Consider the following 19115-nt stretch of genomic DNA (forward strand, 5'->3'; position numbering starts at 1 on the left):
ACTCGGTGGCCCTTCCCCTCCTCACATCCCACCGGGCCCACAGTTGTGTCTTCTGCCCAGAAGCTGGAGAGAGAAGGGGCTGAAGGGAGGATGGGGATCGGTATCAGGTATCACCCGCTATGTGGGGCCATGTGTGATTGCAGAAAAGGGACCAGAGACTGTGAGCTGATATAGGAGCAGAGCATTCCTCTAGCTCTCTAGATGAGACCGCCCAGTTCCATGAAGTACCCAGGTTCTTTGTTCTCAGTGGAGATGAGAGCAATCCTGTTCCAACAATGTAGCTAGTAGAGGAGCTCAAGTTTTTGAGGGGAGCTCAAGTTTTTGAGGGGAGCTCAAGTTTTTGAGGGGAGCTCAAGTTTTTTTTAAATAGGAAAACAACAGCTGTTCTGTTGCTAGGTAAAATCTTAACAAACTTGTGAGCAAGAAGAGGGGATTGTGGATACAAAACAGAGTCCTGGTGACAAGACGCTGAAGAAACGGCCTAGAGGAATGTGGAGGTCCTGTCCATACATGATGAATAAATGAATTCTGTGCAGGCCCCTGAGAGAAAGGTTGTGTGAGTCAGAGAGACATTGGGGGGAGGTTACTTTCCACTGTGGTTTACTGGACAAGGATACATTGAATTTCTTTAACTCTTAAGTTTAAGGGTAACACTACAAGGCATTTGGGTCCTTTCAACAGCTCCCCATTTCGCTTAGAATGGAGACCAACATACTTAATGTGCCCTGTGGGAATTTGCATCCTTCTGCAAGCTCATCTCTTGCTACATCCCTTATCACACAAAACTCCAGTGACACTGGCCTCCTCGGTTTCTAGACACGTCATGTTGTGTTCTTTCCACCTCAAGGTCAAGTCTTTGCACATGCTGTTCCCTCTGCCCAGATCGCTCTTTCTTTACTCCGGCCTAGTAATATCTTGTTTATCCTCCAGGGAACAGCTTAACCACCAAGAACCTACCAACTTGTCGCTGTTCTATTGTCCCTCAGCACCCTCACACTTCTTCCTGATACCATCTTCAAGCAGCATATAACCGTGTTTATTAGTTTACTTGCTTATTATCTTTCTCCCCAATGTGTGCTCCGTGATGGATCCTTGCCCAAGGTCTAGCACAATGCCTGGCATATATATGTGCTCAATGAATCCTTGTTGGATGAATGAATGAATGAATGAATGAACGAATGAGTGAGTGAATGAGTTGACTCTGCCTCCCTGATGTGCCACAGTCTGCTCTGGAGGTATGTGGCTGTGGTGCGTGACATGACTATGTGGAGACACCTTTGGGAAAGAGCCTAGGAGTTAAGGTCTGAAGAACATTGCCCTAATGGGTACTGCCCTTACCTCCCCCTCAGAACTCACTTTGGCTTGGGACGGAAAGGAATCATGGTTTTCCAGGCAGCATCATACTTGCCCCAGGGGAGAACTGTTGCCACTTCCGGTGCCTCAGGCTTCCTCACCTGCTGGCTCCAGGAGCCATCATCTAGAGTATACGTATTCTTGGGAAAGAAAAACCAAAAGAATATCAGTTTCCCAACCAATCTCGTAAATACTATTCTGAAGTGCCAGACCAGCCACCCAAGGGCAATGGATCTTCCCACATTCAGTTTCCTAAAGAAAGGCTGCTAGAGTCAGAGAAAGACAAACATTGTATGATCTCCCGTGTATGTAGAACCTAAACACAACAATAACAAAGTGTTCAGAGAACGGATCGGTGGTTGCCAGAGGTGGGGGTGGGGTTTGGGTGAAATGGGCAAAGGGCGTCAAAAACTTCCAGATACAAAATAAATGTCACAGGGACTGAACTTAATAATAATAATAATAATAAATTAAGTTAAAAATTTAAAAATTTAAAAATAAATGTCATGGGACTATAACGTATAGCATGGTGACTATAGTTAATAACACTGCACTGTAGGTCTGAAAGCTTTTAAAAGCAGATCTTAAAATATCCCATCACAAGACAAAAATTTATAAAATTTATAACTGTATGAGGCGATGGATGTTATGTTGTCGTAACTCTTTCACACTGTATACAAGTATTGAATCATTATGTCATATATCTAAAACTAATATGTTTTATGTCAATTGTATCTCAATTAAAAAATAAATAAAAGAAAGGTTTCTGGGTAGGGAATAAGCAGTGGGCCATGAGTCGAGACAACTGGGTCCCAGCCTTAGCTCTGCCTACATCCCTAGGGTGACTCTGGGCAGGCCATCCTCCCTCCCCAGATTTTTAATCTGTGATACACACTTCCAACAAGACTAAAGGGAGCTATTGTTAGTCACCCACAGAATGTGAGACCAAGTCACCCTCTGAGGGTAAACCTACAAAAAAGAAATCAATAAGTAAAAAAGTAACCCCCAAACATTACATGGGACCCTTTTGATAAAGTAGGAAACAACTAAAAATTTTTTAAAGTATTATCTTTAAAACTTCACATAGAATATATAATACTATCTTAAAAGCATAGTAAGGGATTGATGAGAAAGGATTCAGGGGAGTAGCTACTTCAGTTGGGGAAGTCGGGGAGTGAAGTGGAATGAGATCCAGTAGGTGGATGTGATTGTCAAGGTTCAAGCTGGTGAGTTGATGATGGGTCTACAGGTGCCTAAGGTGCTATTATAAGTAAATACATAGATAAATAGGTAATAGATGATACATAGATACATAGACCAACCATGAAGTGGTGTCATGACCAAAGATTAGGATTCATTTAATTGCAGAAGCCCGAGATCCATTACAAGAAACCAAGCTTGAATAATACAGGCTAAAATTTTCTGATCTAATTTGTGACCATTGAGAATATCCTGTCAATTCAGTTTTCTGGTATTTTAATTCAAAGGAGACCTACTTACATAGCTAAGCCCTGAAACCACGTCACTGCTCATGTCCATGCCAAGATTCCCGAGGCCACCTGAAGATCTGGGGACCCAGTATATCCTCCTCTTGGTCATTTTCAGCTGTCTTGCCAATCCTTTGTTTCCCAGAATCAGAGAATCTGAAAAGGCAGCAGGTAAGAGTAGCTTAGATTCAACCTTTAGGAGTCAGGAGAGGGGGACATTCCCTGCAAGGAGTGGGCCACGGTCATGCAGGAGAGCTTGCCTCCCTCTTTTTAAACATCTACTCAAGCCTCAGCTCAAGATGACTTGGGGAAAACTTCTCTAACCACCCAATGTCAACCCTATAACACTGGGCCAGGCCCGCTCATAAAACCATGCTTCTTCTCTTATCCCAGTTTGTAATTATATATTTGTGGGAATCATAATTTGTTTAGAGCTCATTTCCTGCTCTAAATCAAGAGCCTCACAAGGACAGGGACATGTCAGTTTTGCTCACTATTGAATCCTTGGAGTCTGGGACAGTGCTATGAGGATAGCAGGTACTCAATAAATAAATTATAAAAGGATGGATAAATACATGAAGGAAATGCAATTTTACTATTGACTCTAACTCTTAGTTTTCACAGACTCAGAGAGTAGAGCTAGATAGAATTTAGGAAACTTAAATAACCAAAGGTATTTTAAAAATATACTAAAATGCTTTTCATTTTTGCCTTTCTGAACATGTGACACACTCCCAGAACATCTATATGCTTGGGTTGGGAGAGAGGATGGTAACTTAATATTTCTTTTTTTTTTAATATTTTATTAATTTATTTAACAGACAGAGATCACAAACAGGCAGAGAGGCAGGCAGATAGAGAGGGGGAAGCAGGACCCCTGCTGAGCAAAGAGCCCGATGTGGGGCTCGATCCCAGGACCCTGGGATCATGACCTGAGCTGAACACAAAGGCTTTCATTGACTGAGCCATCCAGGCGCCTCTAATTTAATATTTCTGAAGGAATGGAATAAGAGAGTATACAACAGGGGTATGACCGGTATAAGAGAGTATACATCTGGGGTATGACCGGTGCTTCCAAGAGCCTCGTATTCAGAAAGGTCCAGGCTTAAGTCCTTGCTGTCACCATCTTGAAATTCTTAATAGTTTTTAAAAAGGAGCCCAAGTTTCCATTTTGTACTGGGCCCCACAAATTATGTAGTCAGTCCTGATGTTCAAATACAGCTCTTTTTGTTCAAATATTGCGTTGTGCTTTGAGTAAATAGACTTGCAGACTAACCAGTCTTGGGAGAAGATTCTCCAAATGCTTCTATCTCATTTCCTCCCAAACCACTTCCTTTCAGCAAATCATGACCTCAACTGGTGGCCTCCGGTTCTGGAATTCTGCTATGGAACATGCAAGACAGACTCCCCAGCCAAGGCACCAGGCCATAAGGTTTACTTGCCGTGCGATCATAGAAGCGAACGCGAAATAAGTCAGTCAGAGAAGGACAAATACCATAGGATTTCACTCATATGTGGAATTTAAGAAGCAAAACAGATCGACATAAGGGAAGGGAAGGAAAAGTAAAATAAGATGAAAACAGAGGTGGAGGCAAACCATAAGAGACTCTTAACTCTAGAAAACAAACTGAGGGTTCCTGAAGGGGTCGTGGGTCAGGGGATGGGGTCACTGGGTGACGGGCATTCAGGAGGGCTCTTGCTATAGGAACACTGGATGTTGTATGCAACTGACGAATCACTAAATTCTACCTCTGAAACTAACGATACACAATATGTTAATTAAATTGAATTTAAATTAAAAAATTTTAAAAAAAGGTCAGTCTGTCAGGGATGGTGGAAAAGAAGAAAGAGAGAATGTCACGCTTTCTTTAAGAAACAAGGTTTCTGGCTGCCATGAGACAGTTTAAGACATAGACACATTAAGGTAAAATTGGCATAACTCAATAGAAACCCCTGCGTGAGGACCACAGTGTAGTGCAGTACAGTCTATTCCCTACACAAAGGTTTCCAGGGAAGGGAATGGCAGGGGCAGGGAGCGGAAGCCAACAAATTCGAGATTGCAAGTCATGGACCTGGCAAGTGGCTACATCACTGGTGCGCTGACAGAGGTTCCTATCTATAACTAACCTGCAATCGCAATTGGTGAGTGCAGTTCCAAAATAAACGCTGCTTGACATTTGCTTTACCTTAGTAAGTAAGAGGAAAATGAAACATCAAAGGTGACTTTTGGTTGGATCTTCATTAATTTGTCAATGCCCTGAATAGTTTGCAAATACTAAAACAATACTTCCTCATTTTTCTTATGCTTGTCACAATGTGATGGCTTTAGGCACATTAGACTTGTAGATTGAATCCACATTATTAGCATTTCCTGCATTATTTCTTCAGCTTAGGCAATCAACAAAATAATAAAATAGCTTTGCTTTATAAACCTTTTTAACATTTTTGTGTGTGTGCGGTATAAATATTCCCACTGCAGCTGATTTCAAGCTACCATGGAATATGAAGTTGGGGAGACAGACATAATGATCCCTCATTCTACAGGATTTCCACCCTACAGATGCAATAGAGATAAATAATTTCAAAATGCGAATAATAGTAAAATGCAGTAAAATAACTAGGGAGTGACACATTTTGAGTATTACCCTTGTCTTTGATATGATATATTTAATCACAAATTTATATAATTTAATTTTAATAATGTTTGTGTTTAATGACTGGGCTCTCAGAATTCCTGAAAGGTGACAGTTTGTTCTCCTGAGCCAGTATGAACAGACTCCAGCAGACCCCTGCTGATCATCTGGAAAACATGGTGCCTCTTTCTAAATCCTTCTCCCACCGGGGACAGTTTTTTTCAATTCACTCCTAAGTTAGGCTGTGCCTGGGGGTTAGCTTTCCTGGCTCCCTTGATGCAGAGGGGAACAAGAAGGAGCTGAAAGTTTGGGTGAGGGCCTTGCTGAGGGGGCCTAGTGGGCTAACCACACTGCAAATAAATGAGAGTCATGGAAAGGTTTTGAGAGCAGAGTGTGGCCCCATAGAGGCCTGGTAACCTGGGGAACACAACCATGCCACAAGCAAGCCAAAATGCATTACTCCACACTCTCCAATGACAGCAGGGTAGGCAGTGAGCAGGCAGACAAGAAATATCACTTGGAAAAGCCAAGAAGCAGAGGACACTGTGCCCAGGACCCTGACTTGTCCTCTGCCAGGCCACAGCTCTGCGGCTGATCCTTCACTGAGAATAACTTAAAGGAACTATTTAAATGACTGGATTAGACAGGAGGTTAAAATGGTAAGCCTGAACACTTATTTTCTCTTCATTAACCAGCAAGTAGGGGCTCGAGAGGAAGACCATGTGCTTAGAGACCAAATAGAGATATTGAATGTTCTCTCACCTTTCAGCTCTAGTCTGATTTGCCAACCTTGTTTATTTTTACACACCTGAGGAGAGATGCAGCGAGGGTCTCGAAGATGTGACCAATTTTTATATCCAAGAAGCTAATAGCAGGGAAAAGTAAACCAATTGGAAATGAAGGAAATGTAAGCATGTGTAATGGATACATGTTTGCAGAACATGAGTAGCTCATTTCAGCACAATGGCAGCTCAGTCACACATTAGTGTGTGCCAAATTCCAATCGATGAGGCCCACCTTTGCTTCCTTGACTGACCAGGGAAATTCCCTCCAGAACTTCCTTTAGCAGACCTCGAGAAGTTCCCTGGCCTCCCAACTTCCTTTGGGGAAGAACCAGAGTGCAAGTTTATTCACCTGGATTGGGGCGAGGACAAGGATGTGACAGGAATAAAACAGAGGAAACAGTTGCCTCCAGCCCTGTGTTCTCCCCATCCCTTGGAGGGGGAACATCATGATGATAAACTTGGTTTAGACAAGGGTCATTTGCATATGACCAAACAACCTGGGACAGGAGGGGAGCCACTGCAGCAAGGTTATATGTGGCACAGGCTGTCTGGAGGAGCTGACCTACTTCCTTCCTCATTGTGTTTACCCCTTATGCAGCAACATGTAGTGTCCAGGGCCAGAAGGTGCACCAGAGGGTCGGGAACGTACCCAGAGGGTAAGGAACGTAAGATGGTTAGATCTTATTCCCGTATCTCTCCCTTCCAGTCTGTTCACACCCTGTGCTTGTCAACTTTCCCTGCTTTGAGGTTCATTTCCTTCTGCTAGTTCTGATAGCTCCTGGAGGCCATCACTGGCATCTTCCTGATTGCTGAATCTCACATCCAAATGCCTGGCCTTCTCTGTTCCAGAAACTGGGAAGCTCCTCCCCAACTTGATCTTTGTGCTAGTCCTAATCTCTGCCAAGAACATTCTCCTTCCAGCTCCTCGTGGAGCTGGTCCATTCTTACCATTCAGGTCTCAGCTCAAACACCACCTCCTGGGAATAACCTTCGCAGACCCGCCCTAGCAAACAATGCACTCCTCTTTCTATCACCTTCTACATAGCTTCCTGCTTTATTTGCTCTACTTAACGCATTCTCAAATCTTTCTTTCTTGGCATATTCATTTTCTGCCTACCTCACTAAAATATCAGCTCTTTGAAACCAGGGAACCTCTCTTGCTCATTGATGTATTTGTGAATCTAGAATAGTGATCAGCACACAGTAGATGTTTAATTAAATATGCAAAGGATAAATAAATAACGTAGATGCAGAGCCTGTCAAAGAAGGAACCAGGAAATCCAATGGCTATCGAAGACCTCACATTTAGATTTTTGATGCTTTTCCAGGTCGGCGGACACATCCCATCTCAGACATACAGTCACAGGATTAAAAGAAGGTGTCCATCAGCAAGCAATTTAAACGTGGATCCATTCCCATAACACAGCTTCCTTAGTGCAGTGTGAATTTGTATTTTAAAAAATAAATCTGGCGATTATTATATGAAGAGAATATCAATTTTGGTTTTTGTTATTGCTGTTACAGGGGCAGGGGTATAAGTGTGTAGGTTAAAAGCATTAAACATAAGTGTTTAAAAAATAGACCATGGAGCTTAACAAATAACATGGAGGACATACAGAGATGGAGAGGAGAAGGGAGTTGAGGGAAATTGGAAGGGGAGATGAACCATGAGAGACTATGGACTCCGAAAAACAACCTGAGGGTTTTAAAGGGGCGGGAGGTGGGAGGTTGGGGGAGCCAGGTGGTGGGTATTAGGGAGGGCACATATTGCATGGAGCACTGGGTGTGGTGTATAAACAATGATTTCTGTTATGCTGAAAAGAAAGAAAAAAAATAATTTGGGGGAAAAAAAAAGAAGTCATCAAGTCATCAGGGGACAAGAAGTCATCAGAAAGACTCTTAACTACAGAAAACAAACCGGGTTTCTGGAGGGTGGTGGGTGGGTGGATGGGATAATTGGGTGATGGGTATTAGGAAGGGCATATGATGTAATAAGCACTGGGTACCATATACAGCTAATGAATTATTGAACCCTACATCCAAAACTGGTGATGTAGATTATATTGGTTAATGGAATTTAAATTAAAAAAAATTGGAAAAGTAAAAAAAAAATAGATCATGAAAATTATAAGATGGTTTTTTAATTTCTTTGCTAAACACAAGAAAACCTCAAAAAAATTGGGCCTCTCCATCTTGCCCTTAGAGACGCCTTGATAAAAAGGTAAGCTCTTGTGGTGGACCTGGGTCAATCTTTTTTTTTCTTTTTTTTTTTAATCTCTTTCTCTCCCCCAGAGTCTACCACAGGGTAGGGTGCATAATGTACATCCAGAGAAACGGTCCAGAGCTTGCTTACTGTAATCCAGGATCTTCAGCTCAACTTTTCTCTAGGCCTGGTGGCTCGGGCCCCAGTCTAGGAGATAACCTTGACAACTGGTTTTTCCTTCCTTCATCACATCCGATCTATCAGCATATTCTGTTGAAGCTACACTCCAATGTAGCTTGCAGTCTAAGTCCTCATTTTCTCTTGCCTGGATAACTGTCACCACCTCATAACTAGCTTCCTGGCTTCTGATCTTAAATCATTACATTGCCTTCTCCACACAGCTGCCACAATGGTCTCTTGAAAACTTAAACCAGAAACGTTATTCTGCACCTTGAAGCTGCTAGAGGCTTGCATCAGGCTTAGAGTAAAACGCTGACTTCTTACTAGACTCCTTACCCTACCTTTTTACCTCTTCCACACTCCTCTATTATCTGACCATGGCACTACTCCTATCTCAGCCAAACCACCATGCCCCACTTGCACTGAATTCCAGGAGTAGTTTCCTCAAATACCCAAAATTCATTCCAGCCACAAAGTCTTTACAATTGTCACTTCCTCCCCTGAGCTTTGCATTGCTACCTCTTCATGCGCTGGGCCCAGTTCAAATGTGATCTGTCCAGTGAACCCTTCTCTGACCGTCTAAAGGACTTCCCACCATCCAAAATTACTCTCCTTGCTTCTTGTTTGTTTCCCTCTCTAGAAGTTCAGCTCCATGAAAGCAGTAACCTTGCTTGTCTTGTTCTCTGACAGTTATCCAGCACCTAAAATAATATCCAGTATATAGTAGGTATTCCAAAAATATTGCTTAGTGAGTGCTGGGATAATGTCAGAGAAAGAGCCTTCAGCAGGAGCATTCGAGTTCCTGCATCTCTATTTCCACCACTGCCTTATATACCTGCCTTCTCCTCTCCCTTATCTGCAGCATACACAGAAGCGCACAGTTCCACCTGCCCTGTAAGAGACTCAGCCGTCTACAGGGCTGTCCCCCTGGCCAAAAGATATGCAAGGGTAGGAGCTTGTCTTATGTTATACTCTTTACCCCTTCACAATTAGCCCGGAGCCTTGTACTTAGCAGTCTCTTAATGACTGTTTGTTAATTTGAATGGACTCTTAGCTCCTTCTTGGATTCCGAAAGCGTTGCTGGACTTTACAGGGAAAATTTTCCATCTTCAACCTATAGCCAAACCCAAGTCAAGTCTCAATGTCAACAAGCATTAATGGCCAAATCTAAAACATTTCAAGTGATAAAATACATATTATTGCGTTAAAACCCATAAAAAAAATCCGCGGACCCTTAATAAAGTAAAAAAATTAAGTAAATAAATGAGGGAAATGTGCAGCTTTTTCTTACAGAATTCCAGTAATAAATGTAGTATTAACTCCCTAAAATATATGTATTACTTAAAAAAAGAAATATACCAGCTTACAGTAGGGAAATCCAGCAAATACCTCCTTTACCAAGTAATCAAGGGCAAAATCATCATTAATAATAAATTTCGACCATCATGTATCAGGAAGAAGGCCACATCTTTCCTGTATAGTCTTTCTGCCAAAAATGTATAATGTTATAATGTTCATCCCAAGAAAACTTCAGATAAACCCAAATTAAGGAACATTCTACAAAATAACGGGCCAATGTTCTTTAAAAGTACGTATATATATCTATATAGATATATATATATATATATGTATATGATTTAGGAGGCATCACTACTAAATATAAAGTAGGATCCTGGGCCAGAAAAAAAAGGACATTAGTGAGAAAACTGGCAAAATCTGTGCAAAGTCTATAGTTAGATAACAGGGATGTTAATTTCTGGTTTTTAACATTGAACTGTGGGAACTCCTTTTTGCAATATTTTTGTAAATCTAAAATCAGTTCGAATGAAAGGTAAAAACATTTCAAGTAGATTAAAATTTAAACATGGTCCTCTCTCCAGGACACAGTCCTGCGGCTGAGCCTCAGGAGAAAATGGAAAGGCAGACCTCGCGGAGGGTGAAAGGGCGCTCGTGCTGAAGTGCTCCTGTTCTCCTCCACTTAATGCACGCGCTCTGCGGGGCGGCTCCGGAAGGGGGCAGCGCGAAGCTGCGGAGTTTGAGCCCGGGGGCGGGCCGTAGAGCGGAGCCGGAAGCGCTAGCGCGCCGGCGCGCCAGTGGCTGGGAGCTTTAGTCGGGGCTCTAGAGGTCGCGCAGAGCTGTGGCTGCTGCTGTGTTTGACGGTTCCCCAGCGCGAACAGCTGTCACCATGTCATCCGTGAGCCCCATCCAGATCCCCAGACGCCTCCCGCTGCTGCTCACCAACGAGGGCGTGCTCCTGCCCGGCTCCACCATGCGCACCAGCGTAGACTCGGCCCGCAACCTGCAGCTGGTGCGGAGCCGCCTGCTTAAGGGCACTTCGCTGCAGAGTACCATCCTGGGGGTGATCCCCAATACGCCCGACCCGGCCAGCGACGCGCAGGACCTGCCGCCGCTGCACAGGTAGGCCGGACGGCCCCCGCGGCGGCGGCGGCGGGCGGCGCGGCCTCCTCTCCGGACCCCGGCCCAGGCCAGGCCCGGCCTCGGGGCGTTGAGGCTCGAGGGGTGGCCTTCGTGGCTCAGTTCTGCCTCTTCAGCTACCTCCTGTGTGAAATGGGGGCGACAGATGTCTGTCTCGTGACTGTTAAAGGGCATAACTCATGAAGTAGTGAAAATTCCGCAGTTAGCTGGCGCTGTTCCTTTGATTTAAGTTCTTACCACCAACCCCCGCCCCCGCCCCCGCCCCAGGTCTTCAGACTCCTGGCCCAGTTTCTGAATTTTCCAGGCGTCTCCTCTTTGTTTTCTTTTCTTCCCTTCCTCCAGCTTTCTGCCCTCTTAAGTGAGACACTTGCTATTCCACACGTTTTCTCTTTTTCCTGTGCCGTCCTAATCCGCACCACCCTTTTCATTAATTTTGGGGTGCCTGTCTTCCAAACTCCCTGCCTGCCCCTTCTCTTTTACCCTCCCTTCCTGCTCACGTATTCCCTTTCTGGAATTTTCTCATCTCCTCCTAGCTGCTCTTTCTCTCGTATGTTAACATTTCTTACACCGCAAGCTTACCACTAGATTGCCCTACACGATGGCCCTAGTTGTGTGTCTTTGGGTGAGACACCCTGTGCCTATTGGAACCTAACAGTAACCATTTCTTGGGTATGTTAATTAAGTGTTAATTAATTAAGTGAAATAATCTTTGTGCTTGATCGTAGTCTAGTAGTGTAGCCACTAGTCACATGTGCCCGGTCCAAACTGAGTTGCTAGAGTGACCAACTGCCGGGGTTTCCCCAGAATTGAAGTAGTTGTAGCTGTAGAAGTCCTGTTTCCCAGGAAACACTGTTAGTCCTAGATAAATTAGTGCAATTAGTCAGCCCAAACGTGCTGTAAGTATACAGCACACACTAGAAATTGAAAATTTAGTATGTAAAATGTTTTGCTGGTTAATTAATAAATTTTACATAGATTAGGAGTTGGACTGGTAGTACTTTGGTTGTTCAGGGTTAAATGAAATACTAGTATTTTACTTTTTGCTTTTCCAGTATGGCTACTAAAATTACATATGTGGTTTACATTGTAATTCTATTGGCAGTGCTGGGATACAGTATATGCTCAACAAATGTTATCATTTTTTTTTAGACTCACCTCCCTAGCCTGTGCCTCCTATCCTGAACTCTTCCTGAGATGCTTTCAGTTTAGAGCTTGTTTACCTCCAGGTACCCTTTTTTAAAGTTAGGGATTCCTGACTGAATGATTTCGAATGCCTTATTCTTACCCCAAATTTCATGACTATATGCATTTCTAAAAGGAGAGTCTATGACTGTCTTCAAATTCAGAAGGGAAACTGGTATCTCTCCCTTCCCTTCCTAAAACAACAACAAAAAAAAAACCAGTAATACTATCTCATTAATCCACATTGTAAAAACCTTGCATTGCTCAGGCATGGGAAACATTTTGACTTCCAACTGATCTGCTTTGGTTATTGCTTGCATGGAATTGGATACTTTCCAAGTTTCCATGAACTCTGATAAACTGTATTGAATTCTGGTTTCCCAACATAATGACCCCACTCCTTAAGCCTCTACTTATACCACAATTTTTTGCTCTCTGTGCCCAGGCATTTGATTGCTGGTTGAGGCAAGAGTGTTCATGGTTAGATTTTTTTGTTTTCGTTCTGTGCATATGTTGGTTATTACCCATGGGTACACTGGGAATTTCGAAAGGAGATTTAGTCATATTTTAGTCATTTTGTTAGTATATCCTGGCAAGAGTTTGGATGCTTTTTAATTTCTTTTATGTAAATCCCTCCAACACATCTGTAACTGAATTCTCATGCTTGGAAGCAATTGTTAATATTCAGATGATGTGTGATCTGATCCGTGATGTTCATATCACTGCTTTTGTTTTAAATTAATAGCAAGGTTAAAATTATTCATTTAAGTTAGAAAACATATATTGGCAATTCTTCATAGAATTCTATCAGAAGGATCCAACCAGACCATCTGGTTATTCTAGAAATATTGTTTGCTACTTGAAAAGTCTGTGTAGAATTGTACTACATTCCTTAGTACTAGCTTCAGATGTCTTTTTTCTCTAATATGACCTTTAAACACTCTTTTAAAAATTTTAAAAGCTTTGATAATGCAAATATTGAGTTACCCATAACCATACCATTACTCTGTTTCGATACATAAATCTGCCCTTCCTCAGTTACCTGCTTTTCCAGATGGTGGTGGTACCCAAAGGGAAGGCCAGGGGCTCTACTCCTGTCTTTTGTTTCCTTTAGACCATCCAGGTGACAATGCCTCAGTCTTGAAGAGCAGCAGAAGTCATTTATTCCACTGTGTTCCTTGTCGCACAAAAGAGCAAAGCCAGATGTTGACTTCCCTGAACAGCTCGCTTTAGTGTTTCGAACAGCACACTCCCTTCTGCATGTTAGTTAGTGTGCAGGCATGTTACCTGACACAGGAGCCTTTTTAAAGGAGGAGCTTTGGATTATCCCTGCAGCGTAGAACTTGGCTCTTAATGCTACCTGAGGGCACCCTGTTTACCTAGACTTGAGTGACTCATTATTTTCTTAGTGAAGATGGAGAATAATTTAGTACTACGTATACACTGTCCTTTCATGCATTTCAAGATGGTCATCCAGTCGTCTTCCAGCCTTGTGTTCTTCAGGATACATGGCTTCATTTCCACATAGTGCTGATTTCTTAGCCCCTCTCTTTCTGGCTTCTTCCTCCAAGATCCCAAATTAGTTTCACTGGCATTTGTCTGACAAGAAATGAATGCTTTGTAGATAGCAGATGTACAGTTTCATAATTTGGGTTAAGTTTTTGTCCAGGCATTACTCCTATTTTTATCTTTGAGCATTCTTAGGCATTCAGAAATATTACCTGATAGTACTAACATTTTAAAAATTTATGTTAGCAAGTATGTAATGGATAGCTCTATAGATTTTCCTAAATCTGCATTTATTCTTTTTAGGAAAGTGTCTGCAAGTGGCAATCTTAAATTCAGAAATGAAGTTTTAATTGAAAAAAATTTTTTAAGTAATCTCTGTCCCCATCGTGAGGCTTGAACTCGCCACCCCAAGATTAAGAGTTGCATGCTCTGTTGACTGAGCCAGCCAGGCACCCCCAGAAATGAAGTATTAGTAAAGGATGAAAACCAAAAATCCTAAAGCAACAGAAGCCTCATCTGTTATAGACCTTGGGGCAATCCTAATAGGCTCCTTGTTTCTAAATCATAATTAATTATGATGATGAGTTTTGCCAAAAAACATAAATATTTTAAGAAGATAAGTAGGGTGATACAAGAGAATGCTAAAAAGATGTTTCATTTGTTCTTTCCCAAAGATGTGTAACTTGATTCTAGAGTTTTGGTAGAAATGCTTCTCTTTGTTAAGTGTAATAAGATGTGAACAGTTGATATTAAATGATAGCAGTGCTTTCTAGTATCTCAACTATTTAGAAGCTATGTGTTTATATTTTTTTAGGCACAAATTGATATTGTCCATTGTGGTGATAAAAGTAAAATATATCCTGAAACTTAATACAGGTCTCTTTTGCCTGCCTATGCAGTATCTTTGTAATCAGGGAAAACTAACCTGTTTACCCTTTTTGAATCTCAGCCACTAATTTATAATAAGGAAATGATGTTACCTTCCTCACAGGACTGAAAGGTAGTACATAATGAGATAATACTTATGAAAGCCTTTTGTAGGCTACAGAGCAATAAACCTATATGTTAGAGGTATTATCCCCAAATAGATAGTTGGTTTTTTTTTTTTAAGATTTTATTTATTTCTTTATTTGACAGGCAGAGATCACAGAGAGGCAGTAGAAGTAGGCAGAGAGGCAGACAGAGAGAGAGAGGTGGAAGCAGGCTCCCTGCTGAGCAGAGAGCCCGATGCGGGACTCGATCCCAGGTCCTTGGGATCATGACCTGAGCCGAAGGGAGAGGCTTTAACCTACTGAGCCACCCAGGTGCCCCCAAATAGGTAGTTTTAAAAGTAAGTTTCACAAATGGTGAAGGAGGGAGAAGTGAGAAGGCCCCATAGTCTTTCAGTATGGGCAGAACTGAACTATGTCATTATAGAAAAAGATTTTGAAGATTGAGGATTCCAAGAAAGATGGAGAGCTTTAAAGTTAAAAAAAAAAAAGCAAGTAGTTGTCATAGATAGGCCAGTTTGGATATTTATACAATATCCTCATCTTTGAAAGCTGCCTTTTATAGTAGTGCTGCTTTTAGATTTTCCCACAACTACAGTTGATGGTTCTCAAATATTTTTGGAACTCTTCTATTATCTAAGTCAGTTTCCAAAGTACATTAATCAACCCATTGTAATCAGACTTTGTTTGGATTAAAACAGTATTTTACAACTCTGAAAATAGATCCCAGTTAGAAGTTACAAAAATTCTTCAAACTGTAAAATACCACAATAACTAAGGTGTAGATTTACAGAACTACTACCTAAAGGGAAAGAACACCACTCATTTGTTGTATACATTTGGGTCTATTGCAAAATCAGAATGTTGCCTTATGGTCATGCATAAGGCTAATAAAGCAAATATTAATAGAAAAACTGGAATATTTAGAAAGATGACTAACTTGATATGAAGCCCGTTATGTATCATAGTTAGTAGGAAAGTATTAAATTAATGTATATTTTGTTTACTTACTATCTGTGTTTATGTGTGTAGCCTAGAGCCCAAAATACAATAGAACTTGTCTAAAATCACATTTAAACATGGTGCTTCTTCACAGAGCTTTTCACCCGAAATGTCTTTTGCCAGATACTCTGTAGTTATCAGTCATTTCACAGATCTTGTTTTTCTTTAAAAATGTTACATTCTAGTCAGCTGTAAGCGATTTTAAGGTTAGACCCAATTAACAAATGTAAAACCTTTATATATTTTATTTCATTAGAAGGAGAGGCATAATATAAATCCAACTTAATTTCTTTTTGATATGGAAAATCTTCCTTTCATAGTTAACACACTGTTTTACTTGCTTTGTAAGAAAACTCATTTTTAGTTTTACCTTTCATGAATGACGTGGTTCAAATAATTAAATTTATCTCCTAATCTAGAGGTTTGGAGTTGCCTCATATCTCTCTCTGGTTTCTCTGTGGTTCCAGTTTGCAAACCCCTTAGGCCAGGGATCCAGTTTGTCATCTGTTGATGTTGCCTGTAGACAGATCTGCATTGTGCAAGCATTGATGGCATCATCTGAGGGGAATTGTAGTCTTGGTCTTGGATCAGTTCAGCTATTGCTAACTTTCTCAGGCAATCTGAGTTGGTTTACAGGAAGTGGGAGATATAGCCTACTACCATTAATGACTGAAGAAAAACAGCCACAACAGAAATACCTTAAAATAATAGGTAATTATCAAATCATTTCAGTTTTTAAAGTATATCATGTTTCCCCACCACCACCAAATTATCTTCCTGATTCTTTGGTTTTAGTTATTGTTTAAATCAGTTTTTATCCCCTGTACAAGTGATAGGACAGAAAAGGTGGTAAGGAGAGATGGACATAGTTCAAAATTAACTGAATGGCAGAGGGGAGCCAAAGCTTCCGCATAATCTACAGAATTACTATAAGGAAGTAGTTGTGAATTGACTGCATATAGAAGTAAGAAAATTCCCTGACATCTTCAAATTCTGTATTCAAATGTAAAACATACAGAATTATATGTTTGAGAAGGGCGAGTTTGATTTTCCAGGATTACCATTTCCCGAGGGTGTTGAGAGTTCTAGTTACCTTAATTCTAGTTTCTTCTCTGAAATCACAGGCCTTCCTGTGGCTGAAGGGAGAAGATAGAATTTTAGTTTGGGGTCTGGGTGTGTTTTCTGAAAATGGCTCTTTCCATTTTGTATTATTTTGGCTTAGTTTGGATGGCACTTCCTTTCTGTGAATTAAGTTTATATGTAACTTGGTCAGAATTGTAGGTTCTGGTAAGGCGCTAAGACTGAAATAAAGTAGAACTTTTATAGTTAGTATTAGGTGGAGCCTTTACTACTTAGGACAGAACAAAGTATATACCTTCAGTGTGTGGCCTCTAATATTTAGTCCCCATATTTAGATATTTCATATTCATAGGCATAGATACTAATTATCAGATTTGATAACAGTTTGTGAGAAGGTAGATACGTAGAAGTTTCAGGGACTGATGGTGTGAAAAACCGGGCTTGATGTTGGTAGCAAAACTGGTTACCAGAGATAAAACTGGAAAACAGAGATTTCTTAGATTGGTTTAACGTTATACTGTTTATATATCCATCTGTTTAAAACACTAATATTTGTTCTAGTATAATATTACCTCATTCCTAGCAAAATGAATTTAAGCTATGTAATTGTCAAGTACTTTTATGTTTATATTTTTAGGGATTTCTACCTAATCTCAAAGGAGATGATAATTAGAATGAGATGGTCTTCTTTGCCCCCTTGCTGATGGTAGTGACTTCACAGACCGTTACTAGTTGCTAAATTAGAGAAATAATTCATTTCCACTTTAGATGTTGTTTTTAAAATAATTTCTTAGAAAAGGCAATACCGGGCGCCTGGGTGGCTCAGTGGGTTAAGCCTCTGCCTTCAGCTCAGGTCATGATCCCAGGGGCCTGGGATCGAGGCCTGCGTTGGGCTCTCTGCTCAGGAGGGAGCCTGCTTCTCCTCATCTCTCTCTCTGTCTGTCTCTCTGCCTATTTGTGATCTCTCTCTCTGTCAAATAAATAAATAAAATTAAAAAAAAAAAAAGAAAAAAAGAAAAGGCAATACCTTTTGAGGCAAGTTTCTGTCCTACCACACTGAACATTTGTAACACTGGTGTTTTGTGTGTTTTTCAGGATTGGGACGGCTGCCCTGGCGGTTCAGGTTGTAGGCAGTAACTGGCCCAAGCCTCACTATACTTTGCTGATTACAGGCCTGTGCCGTTTCCAGATTGTACAGGTCTTAAAAGAGAAGCCATATCCTGTTGCTGAAGTGGAACAGTTGGACCGGCTTGAGGAATTTCCCAACACCTGTAAAACTAGGGAGGAACTAGGAGAACTATCAGAACAGTTTTACAAATATGCAGTACAAGTGAGTTGCTTTTATTTTTTACCTTAAAACCCCATTTTCTCCGGTTCCTTTCCTGCCCTAAGATATGATGAATCTGTTGAGTGTGAAGTGTTAGGGCAGCGTATGTTTAAATGACTTAGTAATATAATATATTGGTTTCACTTTGCTTTTGTCTAAGAGTGTACCTACGACATTCTAGGAAAAATGAGCCAACTCTTTCTAAAGTTTTTCCAAGGAGTCTTTTAAAGCTTACCTTATAGCTTCCAGTGTCTCCAAACCAGATAGTTATTAAACCTAAATAGTGTTAAAAACTAAAATATTGAACAAAAGTCATATGTCACAAGAGTTATCTAGGTAGCAAATTACATAAGTTATGTTGGTTCAGAAGTCAAGGTCACACTGACAATGGCAGTAAATGTGGAGGGCTAGGTCTACAGTAGACTGATTTCAAAGATGGTTAAAGCCTTGATTAAAGCCTAGAATGCTGGGAAAGAAGCACATATGAGGCATGCATAAATATTTGACTTTTTAATTCTAGGTTTAAGGTTTTTTTTTTAACTCTAGATTGACTAGAAATCTTTTCCCCTCACCCCATTTTGTTTGAAACTTTATCAAAATATATTGTAAAATCGAGTCTTCTACTTTCTGTTGATGCAGTCCAGTGACTATAATTAGATCTGTGAGGATCAGGCAGTTCTAAAGGTCTCAATTGTTGAAACGTGTAAGACAAGTGTTCTCACCCTTTGTATCTGTACCTGATGTGGCATTTGCAGCAACACACTTCTGGGGTCATAAACAATAGGGAAATAGAGAACTCAGAGCTGTAGCTTCTGTGGGGACTAAAAGGAAGGACCTACTTGAACAAAGAAGCTTCATGTTGAGAACTGGAATAAGTGATTATATGCCATTGAAGAAGGAGATAGAGGGAGAATCAGAATTTTCTTTTTTTCCTGGGTAATACTCCTGG

General features: G+C 41.0%; 2 protein-coding genes across 2 annotated transcripts in view; one reads left to right on the plus strand and one right to left on the minus strand.

The window, feature by feature from the left end:
* Positions 1 to 13526, minus strand: part of ABCC11 (ATP binding cassette subfamily C member 11) — a 67679-nt gene extending 54153 nt beyond the window's left edge. The window contains exons 1-3 of the mRNA XM_004744123.3: positions 13302 to 13526; positions 2854 to 2996; positions 1357 to 1493 (exon numbers count right to left, since the gene is read on the minus strand). Of these exons, the coding sequence (XP_004744180.1) occupies positions 1357 to 1493; positions 2854 to 2952 (236 nt within the window). The 5' untranslated portion in view covers positions 2953 to 2996; positions 13302 to 13526. The remainder of the gene's footprint in view (positions 1 to 1356; positions 1494 to 2853; positions 2997 to 13301) is intronic.
* LONP2 (lon peptidase 2, peroxisomal) overlaps positions 10714 to 19115 on the plus strand; it is a 111845-nt gene continuing 103443 nt past the window's right edge. Inside the window, exons 1-2 of the mRNA XM_004744122.3 lie at positions 10714 to 11059; positions 17935 to 18169. Of these exons, the coding sequence (XP_004744179.1) occupies positions 10827 to 11059; positions 17935 to 18169 (468 nt within the window). The 5' untranslated portion in view covers positions 10714 to 10826. The remainder of the gene's footprint in view (positions 11060 to 17934; positions 18170 to 19115) is intronic.

This window comes from Mustela putorius, unplaced genomic scaffold, assembly GCF_011764305.1.
Source record: "Mustela putorius furo isolate JIRA1106 unplaced genomic scaffold, ASM1176430v1.1 tig00000174_pilon_pilon_pilon, whole genome shotgun sequence".
Lineage (NCBI taxonomy): Eukaryota > Metazoa > Chordata > Mammalia > Carnivora > Mustelidae > Mustela > Mustela putorius.